This window comes from Carlito syrichta, unplaced genomic scaffold, assembly GCF_000164805.1.
Source record: "Carlito syrichta isolate Samal-C Ts95f unplaced genomic scaffold, Tarsius_syrichta-2.0.1 Scaffold287988, whole genome shotgun sequence".
NCBI lineage: Eukaryota > Metazoa > Chordata > Mammalia > Primates > Tarsiidae > Carlito > Carlito syrichta.
The window spans coordinates 165,979-190,534 of NW_007232084.1; the positions used below are offsets into that span (position 1 = coordinate 165,979).

At 40.4% G+C, this 24,556-nt stretch overlaps 1 protein-coding gene across 1 annotated transcript in view; it reads left to right on the forward strand.

The window, feature by feature from the left end:
* Nucleotides 1-406: 406 nt before the first annotated feature.
* LOC103255280 (sodium/bile acid cotransporter 7) overlaps nucleotides 407-24,556 on the forward strand; it is a 76,348-nt gene continuing 52,198 nt past the window's right edge. Inside the window, exons 1-2 of the mRNA XM_008053246.1 lie at nucleotides 407-438; nucleotides 23,501-23,584. Coding sequence (XP_008051437.1) covers nucleotides 23,552-23,584 — 33 coding nt within the window. The 5' untranslated portion in view covers nucleotides 407-438; nucleotides 23,501-23,551. The remainder of the gene's footprint in view (nucleotides 439-23,500; nucleotides 23,585-24,556) is intronic.

Genomic DNA, 24,556 nt, shown 5'->3' on the forward strand with positions numbered 1-24,556 from the left:
CCCCAACTGGGACTAAACCACCTGTCTTCTCTCAAAAAGGGGCACTTTATCCAAGTTAGAGTTGAAAGCCTTGGAGTGAGAAAGCTTGCCAGTCACCAGCTTCTTTCCTTGTGATACACATGCAATGTGGAAGGGAACTTAGGTTTACAAAAGGAAAGACCAGCTTAAGGAAGATTGGTGGTTCTACTTTTAAAGATACCATATATAAATAATCGTAATACAGATGTTAAGGCATTATGGTAGGGTGAGCCAAGACTGGGGATCCCTCTTCTTTATCTTGTAGATTTTATTAAATGTAAATGATAAGGATAAGTATTTCCATGCCTCCGAGTTTAAAATAGCAAAGGAAGTGTTCTGTTTTCCAGGCTGATAAATGATCATCATCTCTTTTATTTCTTTCAGGGCATCGTTATAACACCCTTACTACTGCTGCTTTTTGTGAGTATTTTGACGTTGTCTTTAATATCTTTTATTGAAAGCTATCAACAACCCTTTAAGAAAGGTCATTAGAATAAAATTGAAATGTGAATTCTTCTGCACCACATTTGAACTGTTCTTCCAGTTGAACTGTACCAAATAATAACACTCAAACACAAAGATGCTTCATAGTCTTGTGATCCAATAACAGTATCCAGTTATTAGGCCTTCAATTTCTGCTAAACCATGAATTATTACAAATTAATGGCCTGTGGCACAGGTCATGAATGTGCTGCTGTGTATTTTCTCATTTAGCAAAAGCAGTGTGATTGATAGTGACCCAGTGTTTGACAGAGCCTTGGACCAAGGGGTCAGAGGAAACTTGGGTTCCAAGCCTGGTACTGACAGTAACTAGCTTCCTCACCTTGGGGAAGACTGCCTCAATTTTCTTATCTTTAGAATGGGAAGCAACACCTACCGCATTCTATCTGCCAGAGACAATGAAATGTGCTTTGGAAATAAAGAAAATACAAGTAGATACAAGCTCCTGGTTAACAAAACAAAAATTGTTCTGGAAACAAGAAACGCTAATTAACTGTCTTATTTCTTTTGGCACTAAGCATATGAGAAATTAGATGAAAGATTATAATAGAAATTAATGTTATTTCATGCTGAGCAAAGCATATGTAATCATGAGTGATACCTAAAATATTTTATGCACTGTGCATTTTTTCATACACACATCTTCCAAATATAAATCACTCTACCGATCACTGAAATGTAGTGGGGATGCGTTTCTGGGAATGTAATGTAGCTGTTTGACTAGCACTATTTATCAGTGAATTAAAACTATGGGGAAAATTTATTTAATTATAGTGTAATTACCCAAGTTGGAATTCAATTAGAGTAATAGAGTGAGGGACTTCATTTCTTACCAGCTGTGTAGGAAATAGAGGGGGATAGATATACTACTTAACAGTTGGATTCTGCATCTTTCATGAAAGACATTACCTTCAAGTAATAAACTTCAGCTTTCCCCTCCCTTTTGAAATGCTGGCTCCATTCTGACAAGGTAAAAAGAGTCAGATAACCAAATTATTTTCCTCAGCATAACAAACCTCATTCATTTGAACTCCACCAATTCAGAATTTGCAGTGAGTCGAATTGAAACTAAAGTGAATATTCGCATCAATTTGGAAGAAAAGAATTGCTATATACCTACCTGCTGAGAGACACTGTAATCATCTGTCATCAGTGTTTTTTGCCTAAGACCTGAAATCATGGGGGTATTTTCCCAGAGCAGCCCTCAGGACTTGGTCACAGAATACAAGCCAGTCTGAGGTATCCACTTGCAGTGGATCAAGGGTTGAGCATCTAGCAGGTGCATAAGAAATGGCTGGATAGATTAGGTTTTCCCCATTGCAATTAGGGTGTCATCTCTTACTCATTCATGTGACTCATTCAAGAAGAGAAGGGGAGAAGTTACAACCGCAACTAGGTGGTAAAGATGGAGGGTAATATTTTTGACTGCCTCACAGGCTGGACTCTCTAGGCTCCTGTTTCAGCTCATGATTAAAGAACCACATAAGTGCTTTTCTCCTTCTTCTTCCCATCTCTGTTCCTTAACAAGAAATTTTCCCAGCTGATAAGTATCACTTTATTACGAGATGTCCCCACTTACAGACCCACAGACTTGTGAGATTTAGTTGGTTCAACATTTTAAAATAATAGAGCTACAAGAATATTGGAAGATGCCAAGACACTCAAAATAAAGGTTTAATGCTTCTCCTCTGAGACAGCTAGGCTGTTCCAGTACATTCAGTGGCATCATCACACAGCATCAATAGGTACTTCTAAGTTACATGACTTTAAATCACATGCCTCATATATAATACTTTTTGTCTGTTTAGGTTGTCATGCATTTTACAAACAATGGGAATTTCCTTTTTTTTTTTTTTTTAAGTTGAGAAAGCAGAATTTATTGAGAGGACAGAAAAGCTCCCACAATGGGAGGGGACCCAAAGGGGTTGCCACTCTGGAGCCAAAACCTGGTGCTTATATAGACCTAAGTCCAAGCCAATTGACTAGGCTAGCTGTGAGCTGTAGTTGTTCTGATTGGTCAGTATTGAGGACCAATTGGCAGGAGGTAGGGGCCTAATTGTGAGCTGATTGGTTGCTTTTCGATCCTAGTAATGAGTACTTAAGCTCTCGTGTGAGAGGCTTGCAGGGAGCTTGTTTACCAACCTGAACCTGAGAGGCCTGCTGGGAGTTCACTACATTGTTACTAGAGGACCTTCCTTTCTGTCTGCCTAAGCTTTCTCTAGCTATCTCCTGTCTCATTCCCCCCTCTGGAGTAGTAACCCTAACTGCCATTAGGGAGTAAGGACAATGACCGGTCTGGCTACTTCCTGCTGATCATGAGTATCGTATGGGGACGGCAGCTAGGGATCCTCCAGAGGGCGATCTAAAGGTCCTTGGTAGAAAGAAGCTTGCATACAAAGTTCCATCTGCATCACCATTTGGAGTTTGATGGCCTCTAGTTGAGAAGAAACAAACTTTACAAGAAGGTTAACTATATACATGGATCAAACACAAGTAAAAGGAGTTATTAAGGGAAAAACCCATGTCCATGTATTGGAAATCCCTAGAGAGGATAAAAAAGATTGTAATCAACTGGGTCCTGAAACTACCTGTTCTTGTAAAGAGTCAATGATTTTATTATTTTTTTATAGCCTGTAAAGTCTCTTTTACTTGGTAGGAAGTATTAACATGAAAGCAATAAGTTTCATTTAATAATGCACATGTTCCTCCACATTCTGTCATGAGCACATCCAACATTTGAATAATTACCTGTTGAGCCTACGTAGGTAATGGAGGGTGCTTATAAGAAACTAGGACTAATGATACTAAAACCGGGAAGCAAGATAGAGTAGGCATTTTGCTTGTTTCTATGAGGGAGACTTCTACGGAAGAAAGCAATCCCATGGACATTCAGGATTAAGGGGTCCTGGACAGAGACATCTAACAGTACAAATCAAGATGAAAACAAAGGCAGCAAGTATAGGTAGAACCATCAGGAGGAAATCCATAGGCAGTAAGTAGTGGCATTTATCTTTCATGGTCTTAGTTCGATTCTGTATGCTCTTCCCAGTCGGTTGAGGCAACTTCTGGACTCCATGCTTTCACTCTAGTGTGATAGATCCATGAGTCAATACCAGTAACCTTTACCTTCCTCCAAGCCCCACATTTGGGTGCCAAAACTGATGTGGATTTTTTGGGTCAGCCCGGGCTTCGAGAGAGTAAGCTCAAAGGGTCGGCCAGCCAAGCCCCGGAGAGGGTTGTCTGGAGAGGCTGGTAAGCCTAGCCCCAGAAGTGCTAGCTCTAATGGGCTGGCAAGCCAAGCCCTGAGAGCGTTGCTGGTTTGCTGGGCTGGCAAGCCTAGCCCCCGGAGTGTTGTCTCTGATGGGCCTGCAAGTCTAGCCCCTGGTGTGTCTCAGCTTCAGAGTCTCACCTTCTTCCGGCAACTTTCCTGGTTCAGCTGACTCCGTCAGCTGGCAAGCCAGCCTCTGGGGTGCATGGCTCTTTGGTTCAACAATCTTATGCAGCTCTTCAGGTCACAGCTCTTCAGGGTCAAGGCTCTTGTCTCAGGCCCAGGAAGAATGAGGGATACAAGCAGCTGGAAAGTGAGAAAGCAGGATTTATTAAGAGGACAGAAAAGCTCCCACAGTGGGAGGGGACACAAAGGGGTTACCCACAATGGGACTTTCTTAAACACATGGGTTACCAAGCCTCATTTATTGAGCAGGACAAGAAACTGAGTGACTTAAAATATGAACACATTCCATAAAAGATATACTATTTTTTTCCTCAGTACCCCTGTTAGGAGTTAAATTCCTCCTCTTCCCCCATAAAAAAAGATATGTTGGAGTTCTAACCACCACTATGTCAGAATGCAGTGTTATTTGAAAATAGCATCATTGCAAATGTAATTAGTTAAGATGATGACACACAGAAGTAGGGTGGGCCCCCAATTTAATATGATGGTGGACCTTATAAGAAGAGGAGGCAGAGACAAATAGGGAGAACTGCACATGGCAGTTGGGGCAGAGATTAGAACAATGCATCTACAAGCCAAGGGATGCCAAGGATTTCTGGCAAACATTCGAATCTAGAAGAGATAAGGAAGGGTTCTCCCTTACAGATTTCAGAGGGAACATGGCTCTGCTTGATTTCCAACTTACAGCTTTCAGAATTATGAGACAATACATTTCTGTTGTTTTAAGCTACCCAGTTTGTGGGCTTTGTTACAGAAGCCCAAGAAACTAATCTATCCCCTAGAAATTATATTGTCTTATCATATCTTCAGCATGGAAATATCTGGGTATTCAGGCACAGTAGCTAATGGGGAGCTTTCTTGCTGGAATCTCAGTACCCTGTATTCTTAACCTCTTCTCAGAATATCCCCTTTGCTTTCTTGCTACAACTGAACCCTGTCCTCTGACTCGTGTTTCTGCCACAGGAGTCTGTCTTCTCACTGAGTCTTGCAATGGAGTAAGGTGTCTTCCTGGTACCTCGTCACAAACTCCAGGTCATTTCCCATGCTGTCCCCATAAAATTTCCTGGATCCTTTGAGGGCCATGCCAACACAACTGTACCACCTACTATTCTGCTTTGTTGTAATTAACAATAGAAATAAAGGCCACTATCACTCCAAAAAAAAAAAAATATGCTAGCACCTTCCCAGTGTTTTCTTTTTAACGGTGTATTTCTTAAATTCTTAGTATTTTCTTTTTTTTCTTTATTCTTTTTTTGAGTTGGAGTCACACTCTGTTTCTCAGGCTGGAGTGCAGTGGCATGCTCATGGCCACTGCAGCCTCGACCTGCTGGATTCAGATGATCCTTCTGCCTCAGCCTTCCGAGTAGCTGGAACTACAGGCATGCGCCACCACACTCAGCTAATTTTCTGATTTACTGTAGAGATGAGGTCTCGTCATGTTGCCTGGGCTGGTCTCAAACCCGTAAGCTCAGGCAATTCTCTCACCTCGGCCTGCGAAAGAGCTGGGATTATAAGCGTGAGCCACTATGCTTGGCCAGTATTTTCAATATTCACATAGTTGATCATCCCAGTACGCTGGTCTCTAAGTTCTTGATCTCTTCTCCAGTAATCCTGCCTCCGCTTTATCTCAGCCAACTATCCCCAACCCTTTACTCTGTTAACTGCATCCTTCCATAATCCCATTTTCAATTTCCTCTTTGACCAACCGTTTCTGTCTTGTGATTCATTCCCCAAGTCAAAAATCCCTCAAATTCTCTGGAATGGCCAATTCATCTCCCTTATCCCCTTTCCAGCATCACTAACTGTACCCATGCCCTCACATACCATTCCACCTAGCCTAGATAGCATGACCCATCCTTACAACCTCTTTATTGCATATGCCACCAGCCATCTCGCTCATCTCTTATAGCTTCATATTTGCCTGGCAAAGCACCAAGCCTGCTGAAATCCAACTCTCCACTTTCCTGTGTATATACCTAAACATGCTAGAGCAAACACCCTGCATGGTCTCATTTGACATTCATGACAACTAAATGTAAGTGAATCTACTGTCTTCGATTAATTTGCCCTTCTGCTCTCTAGAGAATTATTTTGCACCTTCTCCATGCTTCTCAAATCTCCAGTGCCTCCTTTTTCATATCAAGTAATGCAGAAAGGAAATTAACTGATGAGGAAATAAGAAGCAATCAGAGAATTTTGCATGATCCCACCTTCCTGCATCTTTGCTATATTCTTTGCCTTCTCTCCTATTCTCGTAGTTTTTTTTCCTTGCTCCCCTCTAAGGCCAGTCCCTTCAGTTATCCCATCACTTATTCCCTATTTGATGATGTGATTCACACAGTTTTCCCTCTTTCTCCTCTATTATCAAGTTTTCTTTCTACTGAATCATTCCCTTTAGCATATATGCATTCTGTAATATTATATACCTTAAAAATTCAATCCAACCTCTATGGAAAACAGTATGGCAATTCCTAAAAGAACTAGAAATTGACCTTCCATATGACTTAGCAATCCCCCTACTGGGAATATACCCGAAGGAACTTAAATCACTCTACAAAAAATATACTTGCATACTCATGTTTATTGCAGCACTATTCACAATAGCAAAAACATGAAACCAACGATGCTGCCCATTGAAACTGGACTGGACAAAATAATTGCAGCACATATACATAATGGACTATTATGCAGCCATAAAGAAGAAAATTATGGACTTTGCAGCAACTTGGGTGGACTTAGAGTCTATAATGCTCAGTGATTTAACACAGAAACAAAGAACTGAGTAACACATGTTCTCACCCATAAGCAGACCCTAAACATTTACCATAATACTATAAGAAAGTCAACATTTCAGTAATGCAACATTGCCGGGGGAGGGTGTATAACATCAATAAGCATACCTGATCTCAAACCAGGCAAAGTGGGGACCAAAGGGAGACCCAAACTTTACCTGTACAATGATCACTTGTATATCTAATTCTGAATTGTACCCCACATCTTTAAAATAAAAAAATTTCTTTTAATGAATATATTTTTTAAGAAATTAAATCTCACCTTGTTCTACCTGCACCCTATTTCTGTGCACATTTTTTCCCGGAAAGCTACATGAACTTGTTCATCACTTTTCAATAATATGTTTACAGTTCTTCCTATATACCAGGCACTGCCCTGGGTGCTAGGGATATAGCAATAAGCAAAGCAGTTATGTCTTTGTCTCATGGAGACTGTATACTAGTAGAAAGAACCAACCAACAAATAAGTAAAAATGTGTTGTGTAAGATGGGTGATAAATGCTGAAAAGAAAAATAAAGTAAGGAAGGAGAATAAAAAGTGCCCATGTTGGCTAGGTGTGGTGGTTTACAACTATAATCCCAGTACTTTGGGAGGCAAAGGCAGGAGGATTTCTTGGGGACAGGATTTCAAGACCAGCCTAAGCCACATAGCAAGACCCTGTTTCTACAAAAAGTTAAAAAAAAAAAAAATTTAGCTGGGCTTGGTAGTGCATACCTGTAGTTCCAGCTACTCAGTGGGCTGAGACGGAAAGATCACTTGAGCCCAGGAAGTCAAGGCTACAGGAGTTATAATCATACTGCTGCACTCCAGCCTGGGTGACAGAGTGAGACCCTGTCTAGAAAGAGAAAAAGCCCACAGTGGGTTGGTGTGAAGGGTTGCTATTTTAAATATGGTTGTCAAGTTTGGACTCACTGAGAAAATGATATTTGAGCAAAAACCTGGAGGAAATAAGGGAGTGAGGCTTCTTGGGGCTAGAGTTTTTCAGGTAGAAGGAACACCAAGTACAAAGGTTCTGAGAGTATATCTAGTATCCTTAAAAAACATCAAGGAGCTAGGCTCGGTGGCTCAGCCTGTAGTCCTGCACTTTGGGAGGCTGAGGTGAGTGGATTGCCTGAACCCGCGGGTTCGAGACCCACCTGGGCAACTTGGCGAGACCTCATCTCTACAATAAATCAAAAACTAGCCAGGCGTGGTAGCGCGCGTCTGTAGTTCCAGCTACTCGGAAGGCTGAAGCGGAAGGATCGCTGGAGCCCAGCATATCGAGGCTGCGGTGGCCGGGAGTGGCCACTGCACTCCAGTCTGGGCAACAGAGTGAGACTCCAACTCAAAAAAAAAAGAGGTCAGTGTGGCTGGAATAAAGTGTTAAAGGGAGAGAGTAGGTAGAGATGACATCAGAGACGGGGGCGGGGGTGTCAAATGATGCAGGACCTTAAATTTATTTGTAATGATTTGGGATTATAATTTGAGAGAAATAAGAAACCATTAACATAGTTTAATCAAGGGAATGGCGCATTCTGCCATACATTTTAAAAGTATAATTGTGGATGCTAGGTTAAAGAATAGATTGTAAGGGGACCATGATAGAGGCTGGAAGACCAGTTAGAAAGTTAGTGTAATTCCATTACAAGAGATACTGTTGACTTGGACCAGGGTGGTTGAGTAAATCTGGTGGAAAGTTGGAAGCAGAACTTGAAAATAGAACTGAAAGACTGAATGAAGGTTATGAGGGAAAGAGAAGAATCAAGGATGACTTCAAGTCTGAGCAACTGGAAGGATGGAGTTGCCATTTACTAAGACAGGGAAGACTGCAGGGTTGGGTAGGTTGAAGAAAACATAAATACTTCAGTATTGGACATGTTTGGATTGAGCTGCCTTTTAGACATCTAAGTAAAGACATTAGGTAAACAATTGACTATATGAGTCTGGAATTCAGGGGTGCAATCCAAATTAGAGATATACATTTGAGAGAGGCCACCATTAAGGTGAATTTTAAGTTAGACTGGAAGGAAATGAGGATAGAGAAGGAAAGATATCAGAGGATCAAGTTCTAGGCCACTGCAATATTAAGAGATCAGCAAAGAAGATCAAGAGATTGCTAGGATGCTTAGGAGGAACACCAAGAGATTTTGGTGTCCTAGAAGTCTAGCAGAGAATGTGTTTCAAAAAGGAGAGAGTGGTCAATTGCTTCCAATAGCTGCTAGTAGTTCAAATTAAATGAAGTCTGAGAATTGCTCTTTTCTTTTAGCAAGATGGAAGTCATTGAGGACCTTATTGAGTCTTATTTCAGCAGAGTTGTGTAGTTGAAAGCCTGGTTGGAGTGAGTTCAAGAAAGAAGGAAAGAAGAAGAGTTAAAGACAGTGATAATAAATAACTATTTTGTGCAACCCCTTTGGCTCCCTTCCCATTGTGGGAACTTTTCTGTCCTCTCAATAAATCCTGCTTTCAAAAAAAAAATTATTTTGGGTATTTTGCTGTCAAGGGTGCAGAAAATTGGGAAGTAACAAAGTTAATAAAGGACTAAGAGAAGATTCAAATTGGGAAAATTAGTAGCATATTTGTTGTTGTTTGTCAACAAATACAGTTATAGAGGGGGAAATTTATACAGAAAAAAAGAAGGGAGAATTTGTGGACACATGCCCCTGAGTAGGAGAAAAGAAGTGAGCTCTAGGCATGGGGGAAAGCGTGGCTTCCTAAGTGTTAGGTCACACTCCCAGTGAGGGCCTCCAGAATGTTAAGTCAGACCCCCCCGGGGGAGTGTGGGTATCTCTGGTGCAATTTGGTGCCATGTGAAAGATGCAAAGAATTACCCAGAAGTTAGATTGGAAAATATAGTTTATTTAGAAAGTAAATTAGAGAGAGAGTGAGAGAAAAGAGATTCACCTCCTCAAAGTAGGGGAGGGGAACAAAGCTTAGAAAACATGGTGGCGACCGTAGTGCAAAGAGCACATGGCTACTCCAGAGTTTAGTAAAGGCATGGCAGCCAGCTACTTGAGGTTGAATGCTTTTATACATTTCCCTCAGTGGGGGCATGTCATTAAGGTGTTTGGGTGGTGGTCTGCTCCTCGTCATCACAGAGGGGACAGGTAAATGCAGGTACTGACATCGGTGATGGACAGCAGGCAGATGGGTGGATTAGTCACAAGATTGCTGCCATGTTGATGGGATCTGTCTGTGTCATGAAGATCACAAAAAGCTGCTTAGGCTACCATGGGTCTTATGGGTGGAGGCAAATACTTAAAATCGAAAAGCTAATTAGTACAAAACAGGCTGGAGAGGGGTTTATAAAACAATTATCAATAGCTACCCCGAGAAACCAGTTCTGTCCTTGGCTGGTGATTGGAAGGAAAGTTAAGTAAACTGCCAGGAAATCATGAGATTTAGGCCATGTTAAATTGGCTGCTCATTGGATATATTAAATCCATGTTATGTCCTTCCACTAAGCACAGATAGGTCACCCATCAGAATAGGAGGAAAGCTACAGTATATGGGTAGAGATGTAAGTTAGCTGGTGTGACTATATGAGCTTGCATGAGTTCTCATCTGATTGTTTATGTTTCCTCAAGGAAATGGGAAGTAAGATTAGTGGTACAGAACAAGAAAGGCAAGGAGGTGTTGAGATTTGATAAGAGATATTTGAAGTAGTTATGGGGAACAGCAGAAATTGACTAGAATGGCCAAATGCTGTGGGATGGCCCAACAGCACCGAGAGCCATTCTCAAAGTCTGCATTTATTGTTGGCTCAGCCTCAGTTTGCCCCCTAGATATCCACATGGCTCCCCCCTTCACTTTCATCACATCTCTGGTCAAATGTTGCTTTAAGAGAGAGACATTTTCTGACCACATCATGTAAAATAATATACTCCATCACTTCCCCCGCCCAACTGCCATGCTTAATTGTTCTGTATTAGTCAGGGATCTCTGGAAAAACAGAACCAAATACATACATATTTGCATGTACATATGAGAAGATTTATTATAGGAATTGGCTCAGATGATTATGGAGGACTAGAAGTCTCACCATCTGCCATCTGTAAGCTGGAAAAACAGGAAAGCCAGTAAGGTAATTCAGTCCTAGTATGAGGGCCTGAGACTCAGAGGAGTTGATGGGGTAACTCTTAGTTCCAGTCTGGATCAGAAGGCCTGAAAACTGGGGAAATGTGGGGTTCTGGTGTAAGTCCTGGAGCCCAAAGGCCCAGGAACTGGGAGCCCCAATGCCTTAGGGCAGGAGAAGATGGATGTCCCAACTCAAAAGAGAGAAAATTTGCCCTTCTTCTGTCTTTTTGTCCTTTTCAGGCCCTGAGTGGATTGGATGGAAGCATGTTGTAAACTGTAAAGAACTATGCAAATGTTAGTTATTTAAATCTGACACATTCACAGAGAAAAATATAAATAATCCAGGGAGGACACCAAGGTTCTGCAAAAGCATTCGACTAAAATGCAGCAACAATCCAGCTAGTTCAGATCTTAATGATGAACTGAGTCCTAAGTCTTAAAATGCTAAGATTCTAATCATATATAACCTAAAATTTTATAATCTTACATGTAATTAATCCAATGTTTACCATGGCTGACAGTGAGAGCTGCGAAACTTTTCCTGAAATATCTCCTTTTATTCCTAAGACCCTGTCTTAGTTCATTCAGGCTGCTGTAATGAAATACCATTAACTGAGTGCTTTATAAGCAACATACATTTATTTCTCACAGTTCTGGAAGCTAGGAAGTCCAAGATCAAGGCAGATTCTGTGTCTGGTGAGAGCTATTTTCTGGCTCATAGATGACTTCTTTCTGCTGTTTCCTCACATAGTAGTAGAGGCAAGCTAGTTCTCTAGGGCCTTTTTTATAAAGGCACTAATCCAATTCTTGGTGCTCCACCCTAATCACCTCCAAAAGGCCCCACCTCCTAATACCAGCACCTAGGAGCTTAGGGTATGAATATGAATTCTAATCATACCAGACCCAAAATCCTGTCACACATATTACTTCAATTATCTCGATAACATACTTCTCATTTTGGCAAGGGAATAAATTACTTTCTTTCTTTATTTTGTCAGTGGACATACCTCAGTTCATAGAGTTACTATCTATGAGGATAAACTAAGACCTTGTCCAACTTTCAAAACTGTACTTATAACTCAATTACTTGGGATTTTATATCAATTTTTCATATGAAACAATGTTATAAGTGGTAAGTGTTCACTAGATTTTAACTTCTAATAGGCCAAGAATCTTGCATATCTAATTCATGACCTTATCGCCAATGCCAAGTATTCAGTACATATTTGGTGGAAGAAGGGCAGTAGAAAGGTCAATGAATAACAAATGATTAGAGTGAGTCAAATGATAAGTTAATGGTTAGAAGATTAGGAACTCAATCTGAATCGTAAGTTCTTACTTTTTATTTGCTATGAAAAGGAAGTCACAGTTTGTTCAATAATATTGAACAAAATATCCATTATTTTATTAAGTACTTACTATGTACTGTAATATTACAAAGATTAATCTGGCATTGTTCCTTCCCTTAAAAAGAGCCTGTGTTTCAATAGAGAAAATAGGAGGCATTCACAGATAATTAAAATTCAAGGTAAAAATTAAAAGTTTAACAAGTATCATAATACTTCAAAGGAAATTACTAGTATAGAAAACATTTTATTAAAAAGAAGTAAGTTTTTATGATAAATTTTATACCGATAGAAAATTTTTAATTTGAGGAGAATGAGAAGGTAGATGAAACCTTCTAATGTTTCTCAAATGATCTGGTACTTACTTCAGATTTTTTGCGTGGTTCTGGTTCTGTCTAACATCACTTAGAAAACTTGCATATCTTTCCTTTCCTTTGATGTGGCTTATTCCTAACACTATGTTTAGCAGCCATTTTTATGGTCTTTATTCAGCAGCACATAACAGAGAAGACTGAAAGAGAGAGGTCTTAAAACTTGAAAAGTAACATAGGTAGTAGTTAAGATAAAGAGGCCATAGGCCTGAGTTCAGCACTCAGCTATGAAGTCAGGATGTTGAATTTTAAATTCTGGTGAACAACACTAGGACCATCGATCAGGCAGTTTGAAGATCACCCTTCTCCTGTGGACTCCTGTTCCCCTGATGTCCCCATAGTAGTCAGCTCACAATTTCTTCCCAGCAGCATCTTGTTTGCTCTAAGAAGAGGAATGAAAGGAAGCTATGCCTAAACTTCTTTCTTCTTGGTCCCTCTGAGAGTTAAGACAAAGAAGGTCAGAGATAATGATTCGCCCTGTAAAAGTAGATCGTCTCATTCCATGTAATTGCAACCTAAGGAAATTGTGTATCAGATGTTGTTGTCATGGTCTCAAGCCCCCAAATTCTGCAGACCATCCATTTTTTTTAGGTAAGTTCATGACTGGCCAAGACACATCAATAACACTTTGAGCTTGTACCATTAGAATGACAGACCAAGGCCTCGGTTCCACTCTCCCAGCCACACAGGTAAATTGAGCATCAAGACCTCTTGAAACATGCAGATTGCACACTGTGACCCCTGCTGAAAGCTGTGTCCTCAGAGTTCATGGATGCCACCATCTTCATATGTGTGGTTGGACATGTAAATACCTTGGAAATGTTTGACATTTGCCTGCATGCTCATTCACTCAGAATCATGTAAGCACCCCTTAAGTAAGTGGGAGCACTCCTAGCTATGCTATTTTATCTGTTGATTGAATATGACTTGGTTTCTTAGAAATCTGGTCTCTCATCAAGTAGATTTACAAGCCACTGTGACTACTGGACTCATATACACATAGCACATGTGTACACACACAAACACGTACATACACACAATATATACATACCAGGCTCTGTTTCTAGGCTAACTGTATGTCTCTTGTTTGTTTGTTTCCATTTCAGTAGTATTTAAATTTAACAAGTGCATTCTCACCTATTCATTGATGAATAGGTGAGAATTCTTACAACACTGTATAAGGAACCTTGTTTTTTCAGGATATAATAATTTTTATTGAGTGGCTATTATGGGTACTTTACATAAAATTCCATGTAACAGGTGTGACTTCCTTTAGTGGTATTATCCTCACTTCATATGAGAAAGCTTAAGTTCAGAGAGATTTTGTGACTCGATTGAGACTGCACAACCGGTAAAGAAAATAAGACACTTTCAGCCTGGATCTGCCTCTTCTTGAATGTCCCTTCAGGTTTCTCAGGAGACACAGCTTAAGGTGTATTATCAGCACTCAATTACTTGTCTTGAACATTCATATCCCAGGTAATATAGGTAAGACAAAAGAAATAGGTCATAAAAATTGCCTTGAAGAAACTTAAAACTTACTTGGGCAAACAGGAATTGAGAATATGGAAGAAATTTAGAAGAAAAATTGACTACTAAACTGCCTGACTCTAAATGAATTTAATAGGAGCTCATAGAAGAGAGAGGTCAGAGAAGGAACTTGGGGCAGCATTGGAGGCTACAATCATCTTTAGTTTCCCTGGTAATTGGCTGCCTGTGATAGAAAATTCTTCATCTTTTGATCCCATCGCTATAAACAAAAATAATATATACAAGCATTAGTGTCACATGCAGTACTCTAATTATTTTATAATTTGTTTCTAATTATAGCTGTATAATTAATGGTAACACCTGTGTGAGATGTATAAAATGATAATAAAACATAAAGCGCTTAAAAAGAAACCAGCCATTTGATTGCCCAGTTGCTCTGCATTGAGCAGTTTCTTCACCTTGTGCCCAATGGTGTTAGTTCCAAAGCACAGGAAGACAGATCTTCTCCAGGCTGAGAGTAACTTATCTTCTGACTAAGGCAGGGGAAGTACCTAGTAAACAGTTTTCAAATACTCTAGAAGTGACAGAGGCAACATTGATAAACTCCCTCCCGCATTAAGGACCACTGATGCAGAGGCCACTTTCATTGCTGGTCTGGGATTCCCAGACTTCCATGATACATGCAATGAGTTGCAGAAGTACTATCCTAGCCAGGCTTTCCCTTGCCCTTTGGTTCCCTCTCCAGCACCGGCTACCGGGGTGCTCCCTGAACAGGTAGGGTCGAACCAGAGTTGGAAAGACACTGGTTCCTTGCTGCATCCTTGTCTCCTGTTGGTACCCAAGCTGGAAGAACTTAATCATGTGTTCTACATAAGAGAATATTTAGCAATAGTAAGCTCTTTGGTTCCTGAACCAAACTTAGGATTGACAAGACCAAATCCTTTGGTCCAAAATTAAGGAGTATATTTTGTTTCTAGATGCCTCTAAGTATCTCTGCCTTCTACCCTTCATATCCTGGAAGTCCAGCTTCCCACAGTTCTCCTCTTTGTGTTAGGATAAGCCAATTTATAGTTTATTTTGGCACATTTTACTAAACAGTCTGTGTGGTTTGAGTAACCTGAACCTATAATTGCACACATTTAAGTTTCCATCAAAGTTATTAGAAGGTAACCTTTTCATCTTACATTTAAATGAGCATATAACACTATGGAAGACATTGGGCTAAGTGAAATAAGCCTGACACAGAAAGACAAATACTGTATGATCTCACTTATATGTGGAATCTGAAAAAGGCAAATTCATAGAAATAGAGAGTAGAAGGGTGGTTACCAGAGGTCAGAGGAGGGATGGGAAAATGGGAAGATATAGGTCAAAGGACACAGACTTGCAGTTAAGAGGAGTGAGTTCTGGATAGCTAATGTATAGCATGGTGACATAGTTAATAATAATGTATAGCATACTTAAAATATGCCAAGTGGGTAGATCTTAAGTATTCTCATCACACACACAAAAAGGTAGCTATATAAGGTGATGTATATGTTAAATAATGTGATTATGGTAATCACTTCACAATGTATATATACATCAAAGCATCACATTGTACACCTTGAATATATAAAATGTTTTGTTTGTCAATTATACCTCAATAAAACTGAAAAAAAAAAGATAAACTCTCATATAAACAAAGAAAAGTGAGGCCATGTTTTACATAATTTTCCATCATGAAAAAATCTTTTAAGGCCTCTTTTGTTCTTTATTTCTCAGAGAAGGGAAAGACCATTCATGCACTTAGATATAAAAAGGATCATTTCCTCTACTAAATATATACTTTCCATGCAATAACCCAATTTTAATTTGGTGCATGAACTGAATCAGTATGGCTATTTAACAACCATATTTCTAAATTTGATAAAAATCATAGTCATTTTTCATGGAGTCTGTCACCTGGTATACATTTTCTTGGCATTTTATGTAAGTAACTAGTTTAGTTTGCATGTGTCCCTGTGAGAGCAGGGACAGTGAGGAAAAGAAGAAAGTCTGAACTATAGTTTATGGGGAAAGAGAATTCAGGAAAAGTTTAGGGGATTGGAGAGACTCTCCCTTCTTCCCTCCAAATATTTATTTTTGTGACAGGAAGGAGACATGGATATATATGTGTGTCCGTGTGTGGGACAAGACATCCCACAGTGAGCGAGTCCCTTCCTTCCTTTCCCTCCCCACAAGGTTGGGCTCTGCAGACTCTCAGGGGAGGATGGAAACTGGACAGAAAGGAAACAGACTGCTCTGCATCTGAAGCTGCTGCTTCCTGATTTTCTAGCAAAAGAGATTTAGCAGTCATCATTCTACAGTCTAACTAAATATCTCTTCTTATTTTTCCTTGAATGTGGTGCTAATGAAAGCAAAGACCAATCATCAAGGGTGAATTATTTAATACAATAATGTTTTAGTAGCTGGGCAGAGATACAAATAGTGGAGACGCCTGTTGCTAATGGATTTCCCTGATAGGAGATAAAAGGCTGATTACACAGCAGAACAAGTGAAGAGCTGGTGCATTAATGACAATGTACAGGTCAACTCACTTACAGGAGTGATTTAAAATGCACCATCTGTTTTCTAACTGTTGGTTGATAACCATGATTCTACAGTCAGTCAACGCCTCTTCGTCAAGAATTGTTACCCATTAGTCTTTCTGAACTTGGTTAGTGTGCCCCATGATATTTTGCAGTCTGGATCCTATCTAGATTCCTTCCAAATGAATTCGTGTCTAGGCCAGGCTTGGTGGCTCAGCCTGTAATCCCAGCGCTTTGAGAGGCCAAGGCGAGTGGATGGCCTGAGCCCGTGGGTTCGAGACCAGCCCGGGCAACTTGGCGAGACCTCATCTGTACAATAAAAATTAAAAAATAGCTGGGCGTATTAAGTGCACTTATAGTTGGCTACTTGGAAGACTGAGGCGGAAGAATCACCGGAGCCCAGCAGGTTGCTGGGGTAACCGTGAGTGTGCCACTGCACTCCAGCCTGGGCAAGAGAGTGAGACTCCAACTCAAAAAAAAAAAAAGAAATTGTGTCTAAATTGAATTGATAGTCCTACTCCCACTCAGCCTTTCTCTGCCAAGTTAGAGAATTAAGCCCTAATGTCTTAAGGCATCCTTTGTGTGTGTTTAATTAACTTCTTTCTAAAATGTCAACCCTAGAGCTAGTTATACACCGTACTTGAGAGAGATGAGAAAATAGTCACTCAGTTTTCTCTGTCCTGTGGGTTCAAACCAGAAACCCCAGTCGAGAAGAACTGCACCGTCAACCTTTCCTATCAAGTCCCAGACCCCATTTGTTCTCCCTCACTTTTCCTCCTTCTTTTTGCTTCTGCTTGCCCTCTGGTTCCCCATCTTCATATACCCTTACCACACACTCGTGTACACACACACGTACACACTCCCCCTCTTTCTCTCTCGTAGGCAAAAACGGGGGGAACCCAGTTAGCTTTGACTTTCACTCCTGCCCCTTCCCCAATTTCACCTCTCTGTACTGTCTATAATTATTATGCAGTGGAGTGTAAGGATTAAGTGTGTGGGCTTTGAAGCCACAATTCTGGGTTTAGGTTATGACTCTGTCACTTTCTAGCTGTAGTGACCCTGTCCAAGTCATTTAACTGCCCTGTGCCACTATTGCCTCATATGAAATTGGGTATAATGATAGGACCCATGTCAGGGGGTTGCTGTGAGTGTTATTCAACACACAGTAAGCATTAAAGGAGTGTCAGGCACATTGAAGTGGCAATAAGTGTTGCTATTGTAATTACAAGAGACAGCTGGGTGGGAGGCCAGGCTGATTATCCTTTCCTGCGTTTATGAACCAAGTAGGGCTTTGTAACTTACCTGAATGAAGTTGGAAGAATGGAACAAAAACATTGGCAAGCCTTTTCGACCTACCTGTTATCATTATTCACTAATTGATACACATTTGTTGAGCACTTATTATGTACTAGATTAGTGATTCTCAAAGTGTGAACCCCATTCAAACAGCAGCAGCATCTGAGACCTTGTTAGAAATACATCATTCTCCCCAGACATTTTGAGTCAGGAACTCTGAGGGTAAGACCAAGCATCTGTGTTTTAATAAGCCCTCCAGATGTTTCTGATGTGCCAGAAACACTGTCTTAGCTATAGAACTCAGTCATTCTGCTGGGCACTGGGGAAGGTAAACATGAATTAGGTACTGTCCCAACCTTAGGAGCACACAGTCTCCTGGGAAAGACAGATCTGTACACAAGAACAATCCAGGATTCTGAGAGTACAATGGTAGCACAGAGAACAGTGTCGTAGAGCCAAACTGGGGTCTGCTCCCTGTGTACAGTAAAACCCAGATATCCACAGTGAGGTTTTGCAGTGGTAGAAAGGAAGTCATTTACTTGCAGGGCACCAAGCAAGGAGGACCAGGCAGCTAATGCACCCATCCTGACCTCCCTGATGACTTGCAGGCAAGGGTTTTTAAAGGTAGGGGTAAATTCCAGGAAGAAGAAATTACAGACAAAATTATAAATCAGTGCATGAAGGTGGCATATTGGTTTTGGCCTAAAAGGGCGAGCTATCTTGAAGTGAGGACTTACAGATGACAGGTAATTCAAAGATTTTCTGATTTGCAATTGGTTAAGGAAGAAAAGCTTTGTTTAAGAATTTGGGCTCAGCAGAAAAGAATGCCGACTCAGGCTGGTGGGTGCAACTCCCTTCAGCTCCTCTGGAAGAGATTTAGAACAAAGAATGTTGTCGAGTTCGGTTTTCAGTTCCCTCTTATCTGAGGTCTATGTACCAGCAAATCCATTCGGTGGGGTCCAGGTTTCTGAAAAATACTCAGGGACCTATGTTAAGATGCCATCTTTAGTTTCTATAGGGGATCCAAACATCTTCTGACTCTAACTCCTTTGGTTATTGTTTTAGGCTACTATTACCTTCCCATCAAGTTGCTTATTTACTTCTCAGGGCTAGCTAGGTGCCTGGAATTTCCCTTGAAGGGAATTCACAGTATTCCTTCATTTCTATACTTAGGGATCTGCGGCCCTCTAAAAAGGGGTCAGGGTGGTCCCCATTCTGCCTCAGTGGTGGTTCACAAAAGAAGGGTTGGCCAATTCAGCATTTTGGGAGACAGGTTTAGAATTCCTAAAGAAATAATGCTTGAACTGAGTCTTGGAAAAAGACTAGAACTTTCCAGTTATAAGAGTGAGTATGTATACCCAGTGGTGGGCAGGCATGCGCACAGACCTCGACATTTAAAAAGCAACTCCTAGAGGGGGAAAGGGTTTTGTGTTTTGTCCACTATTGTATCCTCAGTGCCTAGAATATGCCCCGGTTCACAGGACACACTCAGTCACTACTTGAATGATTGAGCACAAGCTCCTAAACTGCCACATATTGAATGTTCATGAAGCATTTCTTCTCAGCATAGAATAGTAAAACAAACAAGCATACAAACCTAATGGTGAGTTTTCCACTTTAAAGTACAACATAGTCCTCAAGAAATGACCAGATTGTTTGTTTAATGTGCTGTGTCTTAAAGCATGAGTCAGCGGTCGAATACTTAACCTGCTGTGGTAGCTGAGTGAAGCCCAGGGCATTCTGAACCTGCAAAATTTACCTGCAATTTATAAACACATTTCTTATAAACACATTGATCTTTGCAACAGAAACTACCACAAGTTCCTCATTAAAATATGAAGCACCAAGTATCCCAGACAGCTTATTTCCTTCTGCTTTGGTTAAAATCGACTCTGCATATGAATTGACTGGGTCTGGAACTTTTCTACTCATGTCCTCATGTGCCGGCCTGTGCCAGATGCTCACTGCTCTGTCCTCTGGATGCCAGGGCACACTTCATAGCATCAGAAACTTCCCGAAGGGTCCCCCTGCATCTTCACACTGACCACAGCGCCAGGTCTGGTGGCCGATTCAAAAGAAAGGACTTGTGCCAAATTAGACTCCAGTCCCGAGGTTTCCTTCCTTTCAGAGTCACTTCTAAGGGAGCCATCCTGAGGGATTTCCTCCCCAGCATCCCTGCCATACCTCTTCTGGCTTCGTGTATCCAGTTAATTACATCCCTGGCTGGCTTGCTCTGATGTCTGATCTGACAGAGCCTCCGAGGAAAACTGCTGTAACCTGTGTCCCCAATCAAGTGGATCAGAGATCATAAGCATTCTTTTTTATTATTATTCTAGAGATGTGGGGTACAAGTGAGGATTAACCACATAGGTAGGCTGCATGCAGGTGAAGTTTGGGCTTCCAACTGGCCCTCCTTTCCCTGGTGGTAGACCTGGTACCCTTCGTGTTATCATGCGCTCCCCCGATCCTCCTCCCTCCCTTCCTCCCCTAGCAGTGCCCAGCAACCGGTGATCTCTCCCTTGTGTTCATATGATCATTGTTCAGGACCCACTTATGAGTGAGAACATGCAATACTCAGTTCTTTGTTTCTGTGATTGATCACTTGGTATGATAGTCTCCAGAACAAAATCAGGGACCCTGTAGCAAATTGGATGGAGCTGGAGATCATAAGCATTCTAAAAGAAAAAGGAACCTTGGCGTTCATGGACAGCCTCCTCCTCAACCCTTAGCCTTGTTCCACTGTCTTCTAGAAATGGGAGGTTTCCAAACATTGAATGTGCCAATGGTCTATTATGCAAAGGATGGAGAACTTAAAATGCATAATGTTTCCAAAAGCCAAAGTTTATTTCTCCAGGATTAAAGAGGAAAGCTAAGTTGATGTGGCTATCCATTTAAAAGATTTGAAAATACAGAATAAAATTGAGATAGAAGAGGAGCCAGGGTTCTATGAGATCACTCATGAGATTCCAGCAGGAATTATCACCTTTAACATGAGGATTATAACTCTGAATCCTGCTACCTCTCTCCAAATACTATAAACCTTATGAATAGAGCACTGAACTGGGCCTTTCTGAACTGGAAAACTTTGTTCTTTAAACTTTCTTTTCCTATTTATCCAGTGCCTCAATTTCTCTGTAAAATATATTTTTTTTCTTTATTTTAATCCTTGCCCCGGGAACATCCTTAGGGTTAATATTTGTGGAGAGAATATATTTGGATTTTTTTGTTGTTTGTTTGTTTTCTGTTGTTGTTGTTTGAGTCAGAGTCTCACTCTGTTGCCTAGGCTGGAGGGCAGTGGCACGCTCACTGCCACCGCAGCTTAGACCTACTGGGCTCAGGCGATCCTTCTGCCTCAGCCTTCCAAGTAGCTGGAATTACAGGCACGTACCACCACACCCAGCTAATTTTTTTGATTTATTGTAGAGATAAGGTCTCGCCAAGTTATCCAGGTTGGTCTCAAATCCTTGGGCTCAGGCAGTCCTCTCATCTTGGCCTCCCAAAGTGCTAGAATTATAGGCATAAGCCACCGCGACCAGCAAGAATATATTTGTAAACACTCTGTGTTTCAAATACATAGTTGCTGTAAAACAAGTTGTATTTATTAGCTTTTAATATTTTGGTTTTACATTTAAAAAAGCATCTAACAGCCATGTAACATTTAACACACCAGGAAATCCTGTCTGTTCTTCACAAGTTTCATTTTTTCTGCCAAACTCTGTTTCTTTAGTTTATATTGACTGAGGAGGAAAAGGGCTCGATGCGACCAATTTACATGGGTTAAATTAACAGCCAATGGTCAGTGTTAACCCGGGTACTAAATGAACTCAGAACCACTGATGGACAAGACACACATTCTTGGCATTTTGAGTACATGTGGATTAGGGCTGGAAATAAGGGATAGAATTTTATAAAATACACCAGAGTGGAGAAATGGTTTGGTCAAGCATTCATGTAAAAATCAGAAATCAGTGAAAATACTAATACCACATCACATCATTCAGAGCTATTGACTTCATTTATTTAAATACTTGATTTGTTTTATTTGACATTCTGTGCCCTCAGTCATTGCCATGTACTTTCACAGAAATTATTTCCCAAAAGATTTTCTAAGTTTAACTAAACTTAGGTAAATATGAAAATAGTTTTGGTCTGCCGGGGAAGGGGGCCACGGGCCAGGAAGGGTATTATCGATGACTTGGTCTAGTGGCTAAAGGGACTCATGAGAGAAACATCTATGGAACAGGCTGTGGTTTTTCCAGAGAGGTTTGAAAACCATAAGGAGGTTTTAAAAAATGTTAGAAAGTTCATAGGAAGACTTAGGTAGTCTCTTGGTGATGGAGGATAATGTGAGTGTGACTGTGCCCATGGATAAATTCTCTCGTGGTACACGGAATCAAATCTTTATGAAACTGAGATTGCAATTGTTAGCAAGGAAAGAATAAAAAAATGAGGAAGGAGAAAAATAGGAATTATGAACAATGCTAGGGCATGCAAATTTAGGAGAGGTATATTGAAATTTTAAGTAGAAAATAAATTATGTTTCAGGGTTTTTCATTTGCTAGACCTTGTGTAAGAATAAACTCTAAAGGCTCTGAGGTTCATTGTCTTTGTTTTGAAGGAGTAGGAAAGTTAGAAACTATTTGCATAAATAAAAATATCTTGATAAGAGAATGAGACACATTTGTATTTGCAGACAGGTGAAATAAAAATCACGTAAACTATGATTGCAGAATGGAACATTGTGCAACATTGTTACAGACAGTATGAATACAGAATAATTGTATTATTGAGGGATGTATTTAATAAGTAACTTAAAAATTGATGACAAATCAATAATTATCATTTTTCCTTAACTCAGTCTCCCAATAAAAAATATGTTGATAAGAGAATGAGACATATTTGTGTATCTTAGGTAGCTACAGACAGATAAATTAAAAATCACATAAACTATGATTGTAGATGAAATATTATGCTACATTGTTACAAATGGTATGAACACAGACTAACTTTATTACTGAGAAATGTATTTAATAAGCAACTTAAATTGATTACAAATCAACCATTTTTACTGAATCTTAGTCTCCCAGTCAAAATTTTCTATTAAACTACTTACAGTTTTTGTGGCCAGGTGTGGTGGCTCAGCCTGTAATCCCAGCACTTTGGGAGACCTAGGCAAGAGGATTGCCTGAGCCCAGGAGTTCAACACCAGCCTGGGCAACTTGTTGAGGTCTCGTCCCTACAACAAATCACACACAAAAAAGAAAACTAGCTGGGCGCAGTAGCGTGTGTCTGTAGTTCCAGCTACTTGGAAGGCTGAGGCGGAAGGGTTGCCTAAGAACAGCAGGTTGAGGCTGCAGTGGCCACAAGCATGTCACTCACGGTGCTCCAGCCTGGGCAACAAGAGTGAGTCTCCAACTCAAAAACAAAAAACAAAAACCAGTTTTTGTGTTGAATTTAGAAAATTATAGGTATCTTCACTTGCATTTTGTTTGTAGATAGGTACCATATTTTGATAATGAGAGAATTCACTTACTACATTATTTAATGAATACCAAGATTTGATAATTGATTCAAAGTCATTTTAACTTCTATTTTCTTATTTTACAGCTTGGTTCATCCTCTTCTGTGCCTTTTACATCTATATTTTCCCAGCTTTTTATGACTGTTGTGGTTCCTCTTATTATTGGACAGGTAAGGCCTCCAATTCTCTTATCTTTTTTTTATAACTCAAATTGTGAAATTTTACTAATGTTAGGGCAATTGAAAGAAAGGATATTCAGAGGGAGTAGGTAATTAAATGAAAACCTCAATTTCTCAACCAACTCATCTTCAACAACAGCCTCCACCATCCACCACTGGGGAGAGGAGAACCTATTCAGTAAATGGTGCTGGGAAAACTGGCTGACCACATGCAGAAGATTATCCCCATATACAAAAATTAACTCTAAATGGATCAGAGACCTAAATGTAAAACCTCAAGCTATAAGAACCTTAAAAAATGCGGGACACACCCTTATGGAAGTTGGAACTAGCATCCAATTCCTGAGCAAAACCCAAAACCCACAGGCCATAAGAGATAAGATAGACAAGTGGGACCTCATTAAACTGACAAACTTCTCAAAGCCAAAGAAACCATCAAGAGAGCAGAGAGACAGCCCACAGACTGGGAAAAAGTATTTGCCAACTCCATGTCTGACAAAGGCCTAACATCTAGGATCTACAAGGAACTCAAACATGCTGAAAAGAAAAAAACAACCCCATTACAAAGTGGTCAAAAGATGAACAGACACTTCTCAAAAGAAGACATACAAGCGGCCAACCTCACTAGTCATCAAGGAGATGCAAATTAAAACTATACTGAGATACCATCTAACTCCAGTCAGAATGGCCATTATCAATAACGCAAAAAATAACAGCTACTGGAGAGGATGTGGTGAAAAGGGAACACTTCTACACTGTTGGTGGGAGTGTAACCAAGTGCAGCCTCTGTGAAAATCAGTGTGGTGATTCCTAAAAGCTCTGAAAATCAACCTTCCATATGACCCTGCAATCCCCCTTCTGGGAATATACCCTGAGAACTCAAATCACTCTATAAAAAAGATACCTCGGTGGCTCAGCCTGTAATCCCGCACCTTTGGGAGGCTGAGGTGAGTGGATTGCCTG